At 33.1% G+C, this 22,512-nt stretch overlaps 2 protein-coding genes across 2 annotated transcripts; one reads left to right on the top strand and one right to left on the bottom strand.

The window, feature by feature from the left end:
* Positions 1-1,948: 1,948 nt before the first annotated feature.
* On the bottom strand, positions 1,949-10,654 carry LOC137407774 (psychosine receptor-like). Its single transcript, XM_068094155.1, has 6 exons — positions 10,648-10,654; positions 7,990-8,059; positions 7,857-7,900; positions 4,971-5,767; positions 4,009-4,218; positions 1,949-2,072 (listed from the first exon to the last, which is right to left on the bottom strand). Exons 1-6 carry the CDS (start codon positions 10,652-10,654, stop codon positions 1,959-1,961), a joined length of 1,242 nt encoding a protein of 413 aa, XP_067950256.1. The 3' UTR covers positions 1,949-1,958.
* A 6,222-nt stretch (positions 10,655-16,876) lies between these two features.
* Positions 16,877-22,134, top strand: LOC137408772 (G-protein coupled receptor 183-like). The gene is made up of 3 exons (XM_068095354.1): positions 16,877-17,622; positions 18,349-18,558; positions 21,824-22,134. Exons 1-3 carry the CDS (start codon positions 16,900-16,902, stop codon positions 21,935-21,937), a joined length of 1,047 nt encoding a protein of 348 aa, XP_067951455.1. The 5' UTR covers positions 16,877-16,899; the 3' UTR covers positions 21,938-22,134.
* Positions 22,135-22,512: the final 378 nt, after the last annotated feature.

Here is a 22,512-nt window from a genome sequence, read left to right as displayed (position 1 = left end):
CAATAGCAACTACTAGAGAAAGTAAGATGTAATCAAAAGCTATTAATAAAACTATTCTCAATAACTAACAGTGGCAGAGTTTGTATTTCTTTCTACATCTTTATTTTATTAGTGACCTTTTTGACCTCAGTGATCTCTTGAACCTCTTGTTAAATTATGCTAAATGATCTGATTCGCAAATGGAGCATTAGGGGTTAACCTACTTTGTGTTGTTTATGATTTTGCTTGTTTATGCAAAATAAGAATTCTAACGGATTAACAACATACAAACAATAACAAACAATAGTAATAATACAAGTAACTGAAATGACATAAAGTAGAGGTAACGTAGACATTATGTTTTGTTTTAAAAATCAGACATAAGTTTCAAAAGTTGAAAGTAAGCAGTCGATCATCATACCATTGACTTTAAACCTACTATTTACATATTACAGTCGTGGCCAAAAGTGCAACATCCCTGCTATTTTGCTGAGTCCATTTAGCAGAAATTGGAATAACTCTAAATAGACTTTACTTACTGCATAATCTATTTAATACATGCATATCGCACATTGTTAAAAAGCTGAGAATCTAAAAAGTTGAAAGCAGAGCTCGAGGAATTAACTTGACCGTTTGTTGCACCAAGAACAACAAGACAGATTTTGTAGAAAACCTGGTTTGCAACAGGCTAGTAAGAGTAGTTGACCATCAATGTTTGTCAGTTTTCACAAATTTTTTTGTTTGTAATGAGTCAAGGAGCACAAACATTGGAGTGCAGAGCAGTAGAGAAAAGTTAAACTCAGTGATTGATCAGACTTTGATCTGAGAAGCATGGCTGAAATGATTCAGCGTGTTAAAAAAATATGCTGGAAAGGTCTTCTAACCACAGTGCGTGTGTGTGTGTGTGTGCGTGCGTGCGTGCGTGCATGGTGTGTGTGCGCGCGTGCGTGCGTGCGCGCGCGTGCATGTGTGTGTGTGTGTTGACTGTTAAACAGCGAGTGACTATAATGATCTGAGGAAGCTTTTCAAACCATTACAGGCGGTATTCAAGCGTGAAGGAAAGAGTAATGCTAAAACGTACATTCTAGTGGTTTGAAATTAGCTAGTCAAGTTTGCTAAAGATCTGTTGACTAGCAGAGAACAGATTTTCCAGCAAGACAATGCACAGTGTCACCTAGATGACTAGAGCAAGATGTGGTCAAAGCAAACAGAGTGACAGTATTGCGCCAGCCTGCACGTTCACGAGGTGCCAGTTTTATAAAATATTTACGCCGTAGGTTAAGACTTTGGTGGTGAGAAGCAGATCGACATTTAAAGTCACTTTGATAGAAGAGATTATGAAAGCATGTTACAGGTTGATCACTCCCAAGATGCTAAATATATTGGTCAACAGCATGCCTAGGAGATGCGAGGCGGTGATAGCTAGCAAAGAATGGTCAAACAAGTATTAATAAACAAAACCAGCCCAAATGGCCCTTTTTATGGCCATCAACACAATTCAAAGAGTTTGTTCTAATTCTTTGGACAAATTGAGAGTGTTTAAACACATTTGCAGATGACATGATATAACCATATAAAACTAAATATTTTCAATAATCAGACTTGGTCGTTTTCACAAGCCTCTAGAGACTGGAGAGATAGTTTTTGTTTTGAATAAACGCTTTTAAATGATAAAAAATCTTCTGAGAATTTATTTTATATGTATATTTTCTGGACTGGGTGGCACAGAATGGCAAGAAAGATGCAAAAAACTAATTGATGTCAGAACATGAAGAGAGGTGTTAATGATTTTGGCCACAACTGTACTTGATAAAAATGCTATTGACACACACACATATTATGGATAGTTAATCTTGGCAAATTAAACATGAACTTCCTAAAAATATTTTGGTAAACTTTGAGCTTTTTTTCAAATCTCCAACTTATCCATATCATATAAGTATTCAGTGTTGGTATTGTTTTTTTTCCATAGATCATATTTATAACTTTGCAGCATCATCAGGAGTTGTCTGTATTGCTAAAATCTGATTGGCTGTAGGTTTGGCTTTCATGTCTTTCTTTAGGCACTTTCTAATCACCTCCCGCCCATCTTCCTTAAAAACAAAAGTAGATGAGATTACAGAAGGAACTGCTCTGAGCATAACTCAGTGTAAGTTACATAATAATATGAATAATAAGAGTAATTATAGGAAATGCTGATTAGGCAGCAAAAACACTTTTATTATCATAAGATTAGATTAGAGTTGCGCGTTCAGTTTTTGCAACTTGCTTTTATCACAATGTTTAAACTGTTCAAGTGTAAATAAGTTGTTATGGGCATTAGTAACTATCAACATAATAATGTTTTTATTACATAAAAAAATAAAAATGTAAAGCCAGAAACCATCTGATTCATTACAAATGCAATAAATATAGTTGCACTTTTATTTTATTATTTTTCATTTTCTAATTTTACATTTGGACTGTCCTATTTTGAGATTTTATTTCAAAGTTTTGTGTGCAATTTCGTTTAATAATCGTTTTGAGAAAAGTAAAAAAATTGATACCATAATCCTTTGAGATGCGTTAAAAAATATATTGATACTTTCAATTTAAATTTTATAGGAGTTTACACATGAACTTCAAGTACTGTGGGCTTATACATACAATAATTCTTTTTGTTATTTTTATTAGCAATAAAGTCCATTAGCCCTCTTCTCAGTACAAAACGATCAATCTCACCTGCATTGGTAAAGTTTTTAGTCAAAAGCAATCACAAGGGAAGGCAACTCTTTAGGTATTGATAATTCTTCTAATGGATATCAGTTTTAGTTCTCGTAGTTATTTACTGAAACAAAAAATAACTCTTGTAACGGATATATGTTTTGCTTAGCAACTGTGCCTTTGCTGCCTTTTGTTGCCATCCAAACTAGTAAGCAATTTTGAGCACATGCTTTGGAGGTCAAATATCAAGAACACTTAGTCATTAAAGATTAAAGATGGCTGATAACGATCTCATAAATTGAGGAAATGTGTTAGTTGTCAAAGTTTCAATGTGGAGGTTGAGTAATAAACAACAGACTATTTGTCATGGCCTGTCAAACCAGATACAGCCTGAATGTTTGATAAACTACTGCTGAAAACTGGTCAACAACTTAGAGGTACATGTAAACCTGTTTCAAGAGTCAAAAAGTCTGTAGAATTGTATGGACAGTCAACGACGCTACTTTTAAATTTCTTACTCAGGTTTTATAGTTCATTTGAAGCAGCAGCTTTTGTAACTACTGTAGTAAAATTGTCCTTACTTTGTTCAAAAACATTTACGGTTTTGACTAGTCATGCAAATACGCATTTAAAAAACTGCACAGGTCATTGAGCGGGTGAGTAATAAATTAACATCGGTGTAAAAGCTGATGGCTGAGTTTCTCACTTGTTTTGAATAAGGCTAAATCATTGTCAAGGCAGATAAAATACTGCCTTCACATGCATCTCTTTTGATTGTTTCTAATAGTATCATTCTTTCTAACGGTTAAAAAATTTCTAAAAATAGGAACACTCTAGCAATTTGTTTGCAGAGAACATGAAGGTCACTTTTTGGTGTTAGTTCTACTAAGCATTATCAACACTAACAAGATTAGGCCAGCTCATTGATGAAACAATGAGAAACTCAGAGTTGCATTTTATAAATGACGGTCTATAATTCTTTAATGACTTATCATTTTTTAAACTTTGACTAAATATGAATGTGCATTTTAGCTAGTTACAAAAATACTGTTGCTTCAAATGACTTCAAATTTGCTAATTCTACAAAAATCACTCAACTTAACTGCTTGGTGTTAAAAGGTCACTCACATCAAATTGTAAAAGTTCTCATTAAAATGATAGATATTTTTATATCATTTGCAATTTTTTTAATGTTTGAAATGACCTGACTGCCAATATCTTTTAAAACTAAGATCGAAAAAACTTGATGAGACTTAAAACACTCGGAAATAGAAGATGTACCTGAACTACCTCAAACTTAACAGCAACAGTTAATTTAATGCACACCTTGAAGCTCTTGTTGAAGATGAGGTAAACCAGGGGAGTAGAAAGAGAGTTCAACATACTCATAAATGAGAATATTGACATCATGGCCAAGCGTGTTGAGTGCGAGATTAGAAGCCCACGGTTCTTGTAATACGTCATATACAGCCATATATGGTAAATGCCCCATGTTATGACAGCCAACATTCCATCGGCAGCTAAAGCTATAATCACCTAAAAATATTTGCAAAGTCGCATAACTAACATTAATACAAGTCTCTCAGACCCCATGCCCAAATCTGCAACTGTTTGTCTACTGTTTGAACAATTCAGTTCATAACTTGGTTTCATGATTTCAGTTGAAGCTGTTGATGATTACAATTTACTAAAAAACATTTTCATATTTGCTAAAATAAAAAAGCTATTTTACAGAGCTGGTCCACTAGAAGCACCTGCAGTGTAGTAGTTAATACTCTAGACTAAGATGTGACAGACCAGGGGTTTGATCTTAACCTCGGTGTGCCAAAAGAGCATTTGGTCTAAAATATCTCTTTTGTGGACAGAAAACCTTTGTGAGTGTACGGAAACCACTCCAGCAGCACTTAAATGTAGCTTTTAAAAATGCATATTGTAAGCAATTGGAGAAAATCATTGCGTTAGGAAACCTGCTTATGGTGGAATACTTGCAACCAACTTGCGATACCAGCATGGTTTGGGAGGGGTGCATTATTTAAGCAGTTTTGACCACTTGCTTGGGAGGTCAAAACAATAGCAATGTTTTACTCTTAATTTACTTAAAAGATAAATTAAAAGTAAAACAATATTGAGAGATAATTTTAAATTCACCTTTAAACTTATCTCAACTTACTTGAAATAAATTATTAGCCTAGAAAATTGAATAGAGTATAAAAACAATGTAAATTAGAATAAAATGCTCTATTTGCGTATGTTGAACATTCTACAGCCTTCAAAGTTAAATTACTAACCTGTTTATTTGTATTTGATGCGCTGACATCCGATTCTCCAACATTTCTTCTTTTCATCAATTTGATAGCAATGAGGCTATAAGCCAGCAACATTATTGTCGCTGGTATACCAAGGCGTAACCCAGAATATAATATGCATTGAAGTTTATTTTCATCAAAAGTTCTATGTTCCTCAGCAGAATAACATCCAGGCATGCCAGTGATGGTTGATATATGGACATTTGATTTGAAAAGTATATCGATTTCCGCAAGAAAAGCCAGACTCCAAACACTTACAATGACAGAAATAATATGGCGTCGTTCATAGCAAAACATGCGGAGAGGGAAATAAACAGCAACAAATTTTTCTACAGCTAGAGCAGTGTTGAATAACAGGCTGCTGTAAAATAGAGAATATACTATGTGACTGTGAACTTTGCATAAAATGTTACTATGGTATGGGACCTTCACAAGTCCACCAAATAGTGTCGAGCTTGGCAACAGAATAGAACAGAGGAGATCAGCAATAGCCATATTTCCCAGTTGAAGCTTAATATTCTGTGCAAACCTTTTTCCAGTGATGATGACAGCCAGAGTAAATACATTGAGTATAAATCCCATAGTCGAGCATATGGAATCTATGAGCAAATGAGATGTCAGACAGTTTTCTCCATGATCTTCCATAGATTCATTGACTGTCATAGATGTGTGACTTTCTAAGCTGATCGGAAAGCTTGTTGCCATTTTCATCTTCTGTCTTGAAGCGGCGCCACTCAACCTTTGCCGCTTCTCACCAGAACTGTTTGCATATGGTAATACTGTGTGGTTAGCAAAGTAACTAACTGACGCCTAAAAACTAGCTTCCACTAAAACACCGTTTGTATTTTATGAGCATTTAGCTATCAATTCTAGATTATTCTAAATCATTGCAAGATTATTTATGTGCAATAGGATTACTCAGCATTATTTTCGTCATTGAAAAGTCATAACAAGTTAGACAGGAGACCTTAATCTCTTGTAACTCTAAATTCTCATCAGCTCGCTTGTAAGCTCAAATAGAAGAGTCTAAAAATATGCAACCACTGATAACGCATGACTTCTGTTAACAACAAAAGTTCCAACCAATATAACATCTTTAAAGGGTATTCAAATGTTGAAGCCATGTAAATAATATGCTCAAAGTTTTTTAAAACATTAAATATTTGCAGTGCAAAATATTAGATTTATATTGTTTTAAGACTCTACTAAATCTAATAGTCTAGTGCAGTGATTTTTAACCTGTGTACCAGGAAGGATCATCAGGTGCGCCATTCTAAATTATCAATAAATAGTCTTTTTTTTAATTTGCTTATTTTATCATTGTTTTTTGACTGTCCACTTGTTTAAATTTTCAGTCATAAAAATCCAAGTATAAATATTAGCACAACATATTTTAAATGTCTGTAAGTCCATTTGGTTAGAGTGTGGATCTCCTAAAATGAATGCCATGAGTTATATTCCCATTCAAAGTTATTGTTCTTCTCTTAAATTGACTCAATTGTTATGAAGGCTCGGAAGGTCTCAATGAAGTTTAGTTTTGATTAGCTGATTAGTTCTGCTGGTGCAGTAAACTGGATGTAGGAAAGAACAGCTCATTCCACTGCAACAAGATCGTAGTTTAATGCTAAAGTTTGGGGATCTTCCTTTGAACAGTTTTCAGTTTTTCATTGCAAAGGAGTTTGCCTTTTTGACTCACAAAACCATTTTGATACTGTCTCTATTTTTTCTACATAATTGTGTGAGCTGAGCTTTTCCAGCTTAACTGCAGCTAAAACTAAAAACAGAGGCTGAGAGCTGTTGAGCAAAAGCTTTTCGTATGTTTTTGTAACATTCCTACTGATAGATATCCATGTTTCACATTCAGGTCTTGTTTGTACACTAAGCGATTGTATTATTATATAAAAAGCTTATTAACTAAAGGCAAACATGGATAACTCGCCGTTTGATAGCTCGAACACATGTTTAACTTGAACAGTTTTTTTGGTCCCCTCTCACGTAATGATAAATTGCTTTAGATAACTCGACCTCAACTTTGTTAACTCGAACAGTTTATTGCCCAACGGCTACCGAAACGGTTGTTATTGCTTTAGAAAATCACTTTATTCCAAGCCATAGAAGTAAACCTCAATTTTTTGTAGTTCATAGGCGTCGTTATTACCACCATCAGCAAAATATTTTTGTCAACGACTTTTCAAAAGGTTTGGTGAAATTTGATTTTTACCAAACATCTGCTTATAGCGATAGCCTTTTGGAAGCAAGGAAAAGTGAGGTAACCTTCGCATAAACTTCAAGAAAAATTCCCAAAATTAATCTTGGTTAAAATGCTCAAAAGAAAAATATGTCTTTTCTGCTGAGCATTTCAACAACGATCAAGTTTTGCCAATTTTAATCTAAAACACGTCCTGGCAATAACATCCCCTTAAACAACAAACCAATCTCAAGTGGTAAAAAAATATCTATACTTTTTGATAAAAAAACTTTTAAACTTTACTTTAGAAGCATTTAATTTGAAACAAGCTAGTTATGCTTTTGATTTATATTATAGTTTGTATTTGTACATGTATCTACTAATAAATAAATAAATACATGGACTTGTGACAGTGCTCTAATAACTTGAACGCTCTGATTACTCGAACACTTTTGCTCGGTCCCGTGAAGTTTGAGTTATCCATGTTTGACTGTATATGGTTTTCTGAGTTAGAGTTTCATTCAGTGTTATTTTGATTGGTGGCTTGTCTCAGGATTTTGTAAATGCAAAGCGTGCGCAACGCTTTAAAAAATGTTGATAATCACGAGTTCATGCATAACAAGGTTAACCTGGTACACTTTTGAAGCCAAATGCTCATATGTTATCCGTCACCCGCGTACCTGGATGTTTCTCTGCAGATGAGTGTATCCCTTTGCAGCCCATCCTACAACAAAGCAAGCAACTTTATTGTCACCAAATAGGCGATTGTGTAATGGCAGCGTACAGTGTTCAGGACTTTAGCATTAGTCCTACTGTCCACCACGGTCAAGGGACCTAGCCTCTGCGACACCCAGAAAGGCCCGGCCACTGGTAAGAATTTGGACTACAGAGAAAAAACCAAGAGACTGAGAAGAGACAGTGTGTAAAACAAAGAAAAGGGCAGAGCGTAGATTGTAAAGGAAAAAAGTAAAAGGAAGAGGGTCATTTAAAGATCATTGAAGCAGAGTCGTACTGTGAACATGCTCTCTGCATGCATTCCTTGGTCGCTTGTCTTGTATGCATACTCATACAATACAATACAATGTATAATTGTTCAGTGAATATATATTTCTTTGGCAAATAACATTTGGTGTTGCTGTTTGACTGCCTTGTGGAAAGTATAGGGAGCCGGCAGTTTTCTTTACAATTGTATGGATAATTTAACCCTTTCACTGACATAGACTCATAAATGCGTTTTCGTGGGACGACTGACATGAACGCTTTTTTGCGACATTCCCAGAAATTGCGTAGTAGTTATTTTTATTATTTGCTGACAACATAACCAACGGTCATTGAGACTTTTATGAAATTGACAGTGTTGTACAAAAATGTGTCTATAAAATTAGCATAAAATAACGAAGCTTCTTTTAGAATTTTGTTTGAGAATTTCTAATCTAAAAACGAAAATATTTTGTGTGAGTTCATTAATTACCGCACACAAGTCGGAAAACAGATAATTAGTTAGGTTGATGGCATTATAGCCAATTCAGATTCAGATTTTTGTGATTTTACAAATAATTAAAGCAGCAGCACCGTCTCTGATAGTGGTAAAAGTAATAGTTTTGTAAAAGTAAGGAACATTGTGGGGGATCGTTTTAGCTTCGCATCGATCATAGCTTCACTTAGCTTTATCATCACAAAAGGTAGCCTATAGATCCATTGAATTTTTGCATAGCAATGTTGGTTAAAATGTTGGCAAAATAAAATCTGTAACGAAAATTTTCTAGATAAATATTGAAATTGAAAAAATACTGTTTGCATATCATGAAGCAATATCGACAATTTTCGGTAAAATGGCTGGCACTAGGCAGATACCCGAATTTGTACATGGTTGGCAGTGACAGAGTTAAATTGGTGAACAGAGTCCTTAAAGAAATTACCTTCTTCCTCAGCCTTCCTCAGCCTTTGCTTGGTTAGATTTTTATTTGTTTTGTGAGATACTCCCAATTTTGTTAAATTATATAGTTTCAGATTAACGGAATTAGCATAGATTAATCTAGCAGTATAGCTTAAAACATTTGCTACACTATCTGTTACAAATTATGACAAAACAAAAAATCCCAATGGCTAATATTACTGTTATAGTAGGTGGCAGGCCAGCCAATTTTATAGCTAATAACAGCTGAGGGAAATAGGCTGTGCAATATTCAAAAGGTATTTCAAATATTTTAAAAGGTAGCGGGTCAGCTTATCTCTTGATCACAGAATAAGCTCACCAGCCACCTTTTAAATTAAATAGGCTGTATCACAGACTATTATTCTAAGATGTACTTTTTCTTTGATGAAGAGCAACCTTACTAAACACTGTTTGCTAGGATACTTGTAGTACATTGAAAATCAAAAAAATGAATCAACAATTGAATAGGAATTGTTTAGTATTTCTCTGTTTAGTAGTAGCAAGTTGTCGCTTAGTTTATACTAAAGAAGGTTTCTACACCATTTCACCTTTGCATTATATACTCACAATTTAAAAAGTCAAACTGGTGTTACTAATCTATATAGACATTAGTGTTATGTGTTGATAACTATAATTGCAGGCTGATGTATTTAGTCTATATTTTGATATACTCAACATGTACGTAATCATAGTCATCACTATGTTTACATTGTGTAGATGATGTGGATTTGGAGTTGTGCCCACATTGATTTACTGTGTGATAAGATTTTTAATAGACATTTACAAATTGCTGTTCACCCTTGGCAGTTTGTTAAAAAGACAATTATTTTTATGAACGAGGTCATAGCGGCACATTTGTAACTACTCAAATTGAAATAAAATGACTGAAGTATGCAAAAGCTTTTAAAATGGAATATAGTTTGTGCGTAATTTTCTTGCCAATTATGCACAAGTGCTGATTCCATCTTTCGTGATCAAAAAACACTGGATAAAATTTTGTGAGTAACAAAACTTGCTTAATTTGCCTGTGTTTAACATTTCCATCTCACGGATGATGCAAGTTTGCAGATTAACTACATCATATAAACATAGAAATTCTCCTAACTTTATGTTAACCAAATTCATAATGTTATATTCGAGCATTCTACTTTAACTTTTTTTCTGAATTGATAAGAAATGACATGAGATGGTAAGCTTTCATAGTCCCTACGCAGTGTTTAGAAAAGTACATGTGATAAACTATCAAAAATGTTTATAGAATAGTCACTGGGAGGTGATAATCATTCAGTTTAAATACAAGGTGAGTTTAAGTCTCACCTTAGACTTAGACTTTCTTATGGTACATGCATTCATAGACTTAATAAGCCGGCACCAGTAAACAACAGAAAAATCCAGCTAAATTTTTATAGCTTTATATTTTATAGATTGATAATGCTTCAAAACGTTTATTGCAAGACAAGCATTCATACATGTTAGCTCCAAAGTATTAAAATATTTATTTGTAAAGATTTTGAACAATATGGTTTTATGATTACCTGCCATACATGCACTGATCTACTGCTAAACAACCCAACTTTGTTTTTGAGTTTCTTTATGTGTCATAATCAAGTTAAAAACTACTGTAATCACCCTTAAAGACAAACTTGCTCAGATTTTTAGTGTATTTTATTATCTGACATTATAAATATTATTCTATCATTTACGTTTGTTTCTGATGTTTGAGGAAATCCGATAGCCAGAATATTCTAAGATTAAAATAGACAAAACTTGATCGTGGTTAAAACGCTCAGATAAAGGGAAAGTGCATTTGTGATGTCTGTAGTTACAAAAAGACTGAGAGGAACGCAGCAACTTGAACACAACAGCCGATATCAACTATAGCCAGGATGGTAACTAGTGATGTCAGTCATTTCACATTTTTTTTTTTTTGAGAATTTTTGCCATGATCAAGTTTTGGTTGATTTGAATCTTGATACATCTTGACAATCAGATCAACTCAAGCATAAAAAATAATTGCTAATTATAAAAAAAATTGATACTTTTTAATAAAATCTACTGCTGAAAGTTTGTGGAAGTTCATATTTAATACCTAAACACCAGGGTGTGGTCCTTAAATCACCTCCAGCTTATGATTAAGGTTTATAAATCCCCTAAATCACGTAAACCTTACGATCACCCTATGAGTACAGTTTCCAAATCCCTCTGAAAAAAATTTAATAAAATAATCATTAAAGTTTTATGAAGCAGTATTACATTCATCATTGACCTAACTAAAGAAATGCACATACAATGTTGGAGGATGTATGGTGTATGTACCAAATATAGTATAACAATTTTTATGCAAGGTTAGAAATTAGCATATTTCGAACTAAAAATAATGGTAAAAATCAGTTTAATATTTTTTACTCCATTTTTTCTGATTAGATGAAGTTCAATGAATTTGTACATGGTTGGCAGTGACAGGGTTAAATTGGTGAACAGAGTCCTTAAAAAAATTACCTCCTTCCTCAGCCTTTCTGTGGAGCTAAACTTCTGTGAGTCAATATATATCGCAAGGCTAATACATTAGTTAGTGTGTTCTTTTGACGCAATTTTGTTAGGAAACTATAATTGTTTAATATTTCACTTGTTAGCTCACTAAAAGTGTACTTATATTTGTGCAATACGTCAGTGCTGTGTTTCTGCCAAAAGAGTTGGAAAGACTTATAATCTGTTCACACATTGAAATATGTTTTTACAAAGACTTTACACCAACCCAACTCAAACTCTGACTGTACAAAGTTGGGCACCTTTTTGAGTCAATGAAAACCAACATTGATATCCATTCCACTTTGACTTCTTATCACCATACAACTAAGAAGAAGTCACACCATTGCTACTTACCATATACATGATAGCAATTACAATAATTCTTATAGTAATTGTTAACAATAATAATAGTGATTTAGTTCGTATATCATAAGTTTTTGCAATGGTTGAACAAGACAATGACAATCTATTACTATATTGTGCTGCTACCATATATTATTTCTTGCTTCAGGAGTTACGATCATATGACTGCATATTATGTACACAAACAACCAACTCCAACCTAAAAATAAAAATCATTAAATCGCAAATATTACGAAATGGGTAATTTCAAATTCTATAAAAAAAACTCCAACTTTTTTAGGAAACTTTTATGAATCAAAATTATGTCAAAGGGTCAGCTGACTAGTTGAATAAAATTAGAGCTACGTTTACTGTAAGTTGATTTGTTGGAGTTGCTTCAACATCACTAAAGTTGATTTGGTGTAAAACACAAATCGGTTGTAAAAACTGAGTTGTTTCAGCCATTAATAAAACATTTGTGAAATTTTGCATACTATGCCTTAAGGTTTTTGATAGCTGTCATTGGTAGAATAAAAAAAGTTGCCCAATCATATTTTGCAATAGCGCCCAAAATCAAACCTATAAAAATGGCAGTTTATTTTGTTCTCTCTAAAAGTCAGTTGAAATTGCATTGAAAGCAATAAATATTGAGCAAATAATACAGGAGGTTAAGCACAATATAATAGTTGATCGCCAATATCTTGTTCATTCATAGCAAAAGGCCCACGCTAGACCAACGAAATTATTACTATTATTACCAATTACTATTAGAATTATTGTAATTATTAGCCTGTACACGGTATGTAGCAATTGGTGTAACTTTCTTTTCCGCTTAGGGTGATCAGTTAGCAAAATGGAATAGATATCAATGTTCTATTTCATTTACTCAAAAAGACGCTCAATTTTATATAGTCGAAGTATTAGTTGGTTTGGTGTCAAGTTTTTGTAAATATGTACTTCAAATCATAAACAGGTTAAAACCTTTTTCAACTCCAACTCTCTTGGAATTGAAGCAACTCTGATAAATCGTCTGACATAAACTCACCTTTAGTGAGTCAACAGGTAGAAAACTGAAAAACTATAGTTTTTAACAGATCTGTGCCAAAAACACATTAACCAATGTAGCATATATTGAATCAACCAAGTTTAGTTCTTCAGTAAACTCCAAACAATCAGAAAACAAGAAAAAATAGAGTAATAATATTAAAATGATTTATGCCATTATGTTTTTTGTTTAAAATAAGCTGACTTCAAACTTTGTACAAAATTTTTTATACTGCCTGTCATATATACACCATACATCCGCCAACATTGTGTGCGCATTTTTTTAGTTCCATGTAGGTCAACACACCATTGCATCACCTCTTGATGAATGTAATACTGCTTCATAAAACTTTAATGATTATGTCATTAAATTTCTGTCAGAGGGATTTGGAAATCCTAATCATACACTGCGGATGAAGCCCCACGCGCTGGTGTTTGGGTATTAAACAGCAACTATCACAATTTTTTGGCTGTAGAGTTTATTGACAAGTATCAGTATTTTTTATCATTTACAACTATCTTTTTAAGCTAGCGGTGATTTAGCTGCCAAAATGTTGCAAGATCAAAATTGATAAACTTGATCGCAATCAAAATTCTCCGAAAGAAAATACAGGTGAAATGATGTCACTAGATTCTTTTGTTGCTATAGCTGATATCTCCTATTGCGTTTAAACTGCAGGATTCCATTCTGTCAGTTTCTTTGTAACTATAGACATCAAAATCACACTTTCACTTGATTTAAGTGTTTTAACCCAACAAAGTTTTGTCTATTTTAATCTTGAAACATCCTGACAATCAGAACAACTCAAACATCAGAAACAATCGCAATGATAAACAAACACATAACTTTGGATGAAACGTAATATAAAAAAATGGCGCAAGTTCGTCTTTAAGTAGGATTACAGTAGTTTTTACCTTGATTAGGGCACACAAAGATACTCAATAATAAAGTTGGTTAAGGGTTTTAGCAGTGGATCAGTCAATGTATTGCAGGTAATCATGAAAACTCTGTTGTTCAAAATCTTTACAAATATAGATAATTTAATACTTTTGAGCAAAGATAGTTGGATGCATGCCTTACAATAAACGCTTATGGTGCATTATTAATCTATAATATAAAAAACTACAAAATATATTGCTGGATAATACCGTGGTTTAATGATGTCGGCTTATCAAGTCTATGGATGCATGTAACATGAGAGAGTCTAAGGTCAGTCTAAGGTAAACATATAAAATAGGTTGATAAAAGTTAGAAGATTTTCTATGTTTTTATGATGCAGTTATAGTCATCTGCAAGATGAACATGTTAAAAAGAGGCAATTTGAGCGAGATTCTTTGCTCACAAGTTTTTATCAAATGTTTTATGCTTGCAAAGGATGGAATCGGTACTGGTAAATGATGCACAAGGAAATCTCGCACAAGCTATTCCATTTTAAACATTTTCCATACTTCAATCATTCATATTTCAATTTGAGCAGTTAAGATTGTGCCGCTATGACCTCTGTCATTAAAATCTTCATTTTAACAAAGTTCTGAGGGTAATCAGCAATATGAGACATTAAACACTTATTGCGCAGTACTTCAATGAGTGCACAATTCCAAATCTGAATAATCCACACAATTTAAACATAGTAAATGACTATGATTAGGTAGTTGTTGATTATATCACTATAGTCTGTTCTAGTCTAATTAGTCCAGTAGTCAGTCACTAGTCTAGTTGTCCATAAAAACACATCTATATAAATTAGTAACATCAATTTGATTTTTAAGCACTGCTAGTTTATAGTCAAAAAGTCAAATGGTGCGGAAGCCCTTTTTAGTATAAACTAACAGATAATTTGCTACTAAAAAACATAGAATTCCTAAACAATTTCTTTTTAATGACCTATTTAATTCATTTTTTGAGTTGCAATGTAGTACAAATACCCTATGCAACATCATTGAGCTAAGTTTTTCATCAAAGAACAAGTACATCTTAGAATGATAGCCTGTGATACAGTCTATTTATTATAAAAGTTAGATGGCTAGCCTATTAGCCTATAGTTATTCTGTGAGCAGGAGATAAGCTGACCTGCAACCTTTTAAAGTAGACTATTGCACAGCTTATTTCACTCAGCTGTTATTAGCTATAAAATTGGTTGGCCTACCACCTACGTACTATAACAGTAATATTAGCCATTGGAATCTCTTTTTTGTCCCCATTTATAATATATAGTGAAAAATATTTTTTTTGAGATTTACCGCCAGGTTTTTTTTAGTTTAAATAATTTGAAAGTATATTATTTAACTGAATTGTAAGTTTAAGTAAACCATCTTACAGAATAAATAGAAATCTAACCATACACAGGCTGAGGAGGGTGTAATTTTTATAGAGAATTTGCTCACCAATTTAAATTGTCGATACAATGGCCTTTTTGTTGTTGACAATAAAATTGTTGGTTTTGTTGTAGGACAGGCTGCAAAGGGATATACTTATCAGCAGAGAAGTGTCCAGATATGTTTGTGATGAGTGATATACTAGGATTCGGTTTAAAATATGTACCATGTTAACCTTGTTATGCACTAGACTAGTGGTTTTCAACCTTTTTTAAATTTCTGCACACATTTAAAATTTTTAAAATCTTGAGACACACCACCAACCAAAATGAGACTCTAACCCAGTAATACATATAGTTGATAAGTTTTTTTATGAAATAATACAATCATTTAGTATGAAAACTGGGCCTGTTTTAATGAACACGAAATGGGTATCATTGCAGGAATGAAAGAACAATACACGAAAAGCTATTGCTCAACAGTTCTCAGCCTCTGTTTTTAGTTTCAGCTGCAGTCAAACTAAAAAAGCTCAGCTCACACAAATATATGGCTGAAAACAGAGGCAATGACCAATTTGTTTTGTTGGACAAAAAAGGGAACTCCTTGACAACCGATAACAGACAAATTTCCAAAAGAAGATCAGCAAATTCTAGCTTTGAACTACAATACTGTTGCAGTTCAATGAACTGTTTTCACTCACATCTATCTTGTTAGACCAAAAAATGGATTAAAAGCCTTTCGAGGCTTCATAACAATTGAGTCCATTAGAGAGAAAAACGATAATTCTGAATATAACTTGGAACTATAACTCATTGCATTCAGTTTAGAAAATCGACAATCTAACTGTGCTTACAAACATTCAAAATACATGTATGTTGTGCAAATACTTATGCTTTGTGCTATAATACTAAAAAAGCAAACAGGTAGACAGACAACAGCCAATAATAAAATAGGCAACATTTGAAATAGACCATTTTTGGATAAATTCAAATAGTGCACTTGACGATCCCTCTTGGTACATTGGTTGAAAACCCATATCATAAGCCATTCAACTTTAGTAGACTCCAGGAATAATATACATCTAGTATTGCGCACTACAAATATTTAACATTATAAAAAGATTTGAGCACCTTTTTACATGGCTTCAGCATTTGAATATCCTCTAAACCTGTTATTATATTTGTTGGAGCCCTTGTTGTTAGCAGAAGTCAAGTGATCTCAGCTTGTGTCTATTTTTAGACACTTCTATTTGAACTTACAAGCCAATGAGAATTTAGAGTGACAAGAGATTACAGTCTTCAGTCTACCTTTTGATGACCTTTTAATGATGAAAATAATGCTGAGTAATCCTGCTCCACATAAATAATCTTGCAATAATTTAGAATAATCTAGAATTAATAGCTGAATGCTCACCAAATGCCAATGCAGTTTTATTGGAGCTAGTTTGGAGGCTGTAATGGGTCCCTTTACTGACCGCACGAGTAGTACCATATGCAAACAGTTCTTGCGAAAAGCGGCAAAGCTTGAGTGACGCCGCTTCAAGACAGACAGTGAAAATGGTAACAAACTTCCCGATATGCTTAGAAAGTCACACATCTATGACAGTCAATGAATCTATGGAAGGTCATGCGAAAAACTGTCTCACATCACACTTGCTCATAGATTTTGTATGCTCGACTATGGGAATTATACTCAACGTTTTTACTCTGGCTGTCATTATCACTGGAAAAAGGTTTGCACAGAATATTAAGCTTCAACTGGGAAATATGGCTATTGCTGATCTCCTCTGTTCTATTCTGTTGCCGAGCTCAACACTATTTGGTGGACTTGTGAACGTGCCTTACCATAGTAACATTTTATGCAAAATTCACAGTCACATAATATATTCTTTATTTTACAGCAGCCTGTTATTCAACACTGCTCTGGCGCTAGAGAAATTTGTTGCTGTTTATTTTCCTCTTCGCATGATTTGCTATGAAAGACGCCATGTTATTTCTGTCATTGTAAGTGTTTGGAGTCTGGCTTTTCTTGCGGAAATTGATATACTTTTCAAGTCAAATGTCCATATATCAACTATCACTGGCATGCCTGGGTGTTATTCTGCCGAGGAACATAGGACCTTCGATGAAAAGAAACTTCAATGCATATTATTTTCTGGGTTACGTCTTGGTATACCAGCGGCGATAATGTTGCTGGCTTATAGCCTCATTGCTATGAAATTGAAGAAAAGAAGAAATGTTGGAGAATCAGATGTCAGCGCAGCGAATACAAATAGACAGGTGAGTAACTTACCTTTAAAGGCTGTAAAATGTTTAACAGAATGTAAATAAAAACGTTTTAACACATTAAGGTTATTAAGTGTTACCTTAATTTGCCTTTCGGTAAATTAAGGTAACACTTAATAACCTTAATTTATTACGGTTTTAGCAATTTTTCACCTTAATTTACAAGTCGGTAAATTAAGGTTAAACATTGCTATTGTTTTGACCTCACAAACAAGTGGTCAAAACAGCTTGAACAGTAGGCCTATCGCAAGATGGTTACAAGTATCCCACAATAGGCAGGTTTCCTCATGCCCTCATCCTGTCCAAATGCTTATAATATGCATTTTAAAAAATTACATTGGGAAACTGCTGGAGTAGTTCTCATGCACTGACAGAGGTTTGCTGTCAGGCTTTCTGCTGACAGCAAAGCTTTGAGACCAAATTCTCACTTGGCGCACTGAGGTTGGGATTGAACCCCTGATTTGTCACTTCTCAGTTGAGAGTGCTAACCTTTATGCTATAGCTTTTTCTAGGTTGACAACTCTGTAAAATAGCTTTTTTATTTTACTAAATATAAAAGTGGTTTTTAGTTAAATATAATCATCAACAGCTGAAACTGAAATCATAAAACCAAGTTATGGGCTGGGTTGTTTAAACAATAGACAAACATTTTCAGATTAGGGCATGTGGTGTAAGAGACTTGTATTGCTGTTAGTGATGCAACTTTGAGACTATTTTTAGGTGATTATAGCCTTAGCTGCTGATGGAATATTGGCTGTCATAACATGGGGCACTTACCACATATGGCTGTATATGATATATTGCAAGAACCGTGGGCTTCTGATCTCGCACTCAACACACCTGGCCATTATGTCAATGTTCTTATTAATGAGTATGTTGAACTCTATTTCTACTCCCCTGGTCTACCTCATCTTCAACAAGAGCTTCAAGGTGAATGAAAACATCAAATGAACTATTACCGTCAATTTTGGAAAAAGTTCAGGCACATCCAACTCCTTTGAGTTTGGTCGATTTTATTCTTAAATCTTTCTGGCAGTCAGGTCACCTCATATATAAAAAAATTAGAAATGATATAAAAGTATCTGTACTTTTTAATAAATGTATTTACAATTTGATGCGAGTTATTTTTTAACACCATGCAGTTAAGTTGAGTTTTTTATGTAGAATTATTAAATTTAAAGTCCTTTGAAGTAACAGTTTTCTTGTAACTAGTTAAAATGCACATTCATATTTAGTCAAAGTTTGAAAATGATCAGCCGTTAAAGAATTATGCATCATCATTTATAACATGTCACTCAGAGTTTCTCAATGTTTCATCAATGAATGTTTCACCACAACATTCTTGTTAGTGTCAATATTGCTTAGTAGAACTAACACCAAAAATGACCTTGACATACTCTGCCACATATTGCTAGAATATTCTTTTTTTTAGAATTTTTCAAACTATTTGAAAGAATGATATTATTAGAAGCAAGCAAAAAAACATGCAAGTGAATGCAGTATTTTATCTGCCTTGACAATGATTTAACTTTATTCAATACAGTGAATGAGAAACTCAGCTATCAGCTTTCGCACCATAATTAATTTATTGCTCACTTGCTCAATGAACTGTGCAATTTTTTAAATGCGTAATCACATGACTGGTTTAAACCGTAACTTCTTTTGAACAAAGTAAGTAAATTTTTAGTGGTTACAAAAACTTGCTTCAAATGAACTGAAATTCAGTCACTCTACATAAAAGACTCAACTTAATAACATAGTGTTGAACATGAACGCAGTAGATCTTATCAGGAAGTATTGGTATTGTTTTATCTTTTACAATTGTTTTTGATGTTTGAGATGATTTTACTGCCAAGATTTTTCAAAGTTAATGTTGACAAAACTTGATATTGTTTAATACGATCAGATGAAGCAAAATGTGATTATGACATGTTTATAGTTGTAAAGAGATTGACAGGATAAAAATGGGCAATGCTGTGACTTTAATGCAATATCAACTATAGTAACAAGAGCAACTTGTGACGTCATTTTGCATGTATTTTTCTTCTAAGCTATTTAACTGCAATCAAAGTTTGTCGATTTTAATCTTGAAATATTCTGGCAGTCAGACCATCTAAAACATCAAAAACACTTGCAAATGATAGAAAAATATTAATACTTTCTGATAAAATCTATAAAGGTTTTGTGTAAGTTCACTTCTAACAGATAGTTTTACCTAAGAGTAGCTCAAAATAACCTTTAAGATATATAATACTAGGTATAAATGACAGATATCTGTAAAACCAAATAAATAAATTTAAATGTAGCATTATTCACTGTCTATACAATTCTAAAAAATTTTTGCTACTCTTGAAGCAAGTTTATTTATGAGTTATTGACCAGTTCTCAGTAGAAGTTTATCAGACACTCAGGCAATCTCTGGTTTGACAAGTTATGACAAATAGCCTGTTGTTTATTAATCAACCTCGGTACTGACACTTCGACAGCCAACACATTTTCTTAGTCTATGAGAACTTTATCAGCCAACTTTAATCTCAGGGTGCTGACTAAGTGTTTGTGATATCTGACCTCCAAGGCATGTGTAAAAATTGCTTACTAGTTCGAATGACAACAGAAGGCAACAAAGACACAGTTGCTGAGCAAAATTTATGTCTGTTAGAGAAGTTATTTTTTATTTTAGCAAATAGCTACAAAAGCTAAAACTGGTATCCATTAGGAGAGTTACTTAAAAGTTGACTTGCAACAAAATTCACATTACAGTTATTTGATACCAAAAGATTCACCGTGTCTTACTCTGCTATGTTGTAGGTGCAAAGTATGTGGAAATATGATTACAAGCTCTTAAAAACTCAAAATGAACAGTTAATGGCCGCCATCACAAAGCCGCCTTAGATTGGAATCTCTTTCAAAAATGGCTCAAATGAGACGTAGTTGTACAAGATGGCTTCTGTTTACTCTTTCACGCAACCTATATTTTCACAAATATACTTTAAGCGTTCAATAAAACCATGTCTATTGTTCTTATGCAACTTTTTATTGTCATTGTAATGCTGTCACTTTCAGCACTGATATCCAATAACCTACCGCAAAAATTTGTTTAATTTTTCAACCTTTGCTCGAAGGACTACATATTATTGTCTGATAAACATGACGAGCCTGTTGGTCGCCTGTGATAATCAAAAATGCTGCAGAAATTATTTGTGAAGTATTGGGTCACATGATCAGATGACGATTAGACCAAGCTGAAACAAAACTTTGGTCTTTTAAGTTACATGAGAAGATCACGTGACAAAACAATAACCAAATGTAATGACTACGTCAGAAAAATAAACACATTCCGATCTACGGCGGTTTTATGATGGCTGCAATCAACTGTTCATTTTGAGGTTTTAAGAGCTTTTAATCATATTTCCACATATTTTGCACCTACAACACAGCAGAGTAAGACATGGTGAATATTTTAATACTAAATAACTGTGATGTGAATTTTGTTGGAAGTCAACCTTTGAAGATTAAAGATTTGCTTTCCTCTTGTGATTGTCTTAGATTGAAAACTTTACCAATGCAGTTCAGATTGATCATTTTGTATTTAGAAGAGAGCCTAATGGACTTCATTGCTTATAAAAACAATAACAAACCAAATCACTGTTTGTATAAGGCTGCGGTACTTGAAATTCTTGCATAAATTCTTATATAATATAAAATGAAAGTACCTAAATATACTTTTTATTTGGCATCTCAAATGATTATGGTATCAATTTTTTAACTTTTCTCATAATGATTATTAAAAAAAATAGTACACCATACTTTGAAATAAAATCTCAAATTAAGATAGTCAAAATGTAAAATAAGTAGGTAAAAAAATATAAACAAAATTGCAACTATATTTATTGCATTTTTAATGAATCAGATGATTTCTGGTTTTACATTTTTTGGTCAGGTAATAAACACATTATTTTTTTGCTGGTTACTAATGACAATAAAGATGTATTCATACATGAACAGTTAAAAATTCGAGATAAAAGTAATTTGCAAAGAGTGAAAGCACAACTCTAATCTTATGATAATAAAAGTGTTTTTGCTGCTCAACCAGTTTTTCTTATTATTATTCTTACTATACATATTATTATGTAATTTACACTGAGTTATGCTCAGAGCAATTCCTTCTGTAATCTCATCTACTTTTGTTTTTAAGGAAGATGGGCGTGAGGTGATTAGAAAATACGTAAAGAAAGAGATGAAAGCCAAACCTACAGCCAATCAGATTTTAGCAATACAGACAATTCCTGATGATGCAAAAGAGTTATAAATATGATCTACTTAAATGGCAATGCTAACACTGAATGCTTAGATGATACGAAAAAATTGGAAATTTGAAAAAAATCTCAAAATTTACAAAAAAAATTTTTCTAAAAGTTCATGTTTAATTTGACAAGATTAATTTTTTTATTTTCTGTGTGTAACAATAGCATTTTTATCAAGTACAGTCGTGGCCAAAAGTATTAGCTCCCCTCAACATGTTCTGACATCAATTGAGTTTTTTGCATCTTTACTGTCAATCTGTGCCACTAGACCAGACAATATACGTATCAAATGACTTTTCAAAAAATTGTTTACTCTTTAAAAACAGTTATCTAAAACCAAAACATACCCCAGCAGTATCTGGGGGTTGGAGCAAAATTGGAGTTTTTTTAATCAAAATTTGGAGTCATTGTCTGAGACAAATTCTTCAGTGAAAATGGTTTTATTGTTAAAACTTTTAATCTTTTTAAAAACATTTGAGTTTCAGCCTTCTAATGATGTCCAATATGCAAGGTTTTAATAGATTATGCAGTAAATAAACTTTATTCATACTAGTCCAGCATTTGCTAAATGGACTGATTG

This window comes from Watersipora subatra, chromosome 11 (assembly GCF_963576615.1).
Source record: "Watersipora subatra chromosome 11, tzWatSuba1.1, whole genome shotgun sequence".
In the NCBI taxonomy this organism is placed as follows: Eukaryota; Metazoa; Bryozoa; class Gymnolaemata; order Cheilostomatida; family Watersiporidae; genus Watersipora; species Watersipora subatra.
This window is presented reverse-complemented; position numbering and strand designations above follow the sequence as displayed.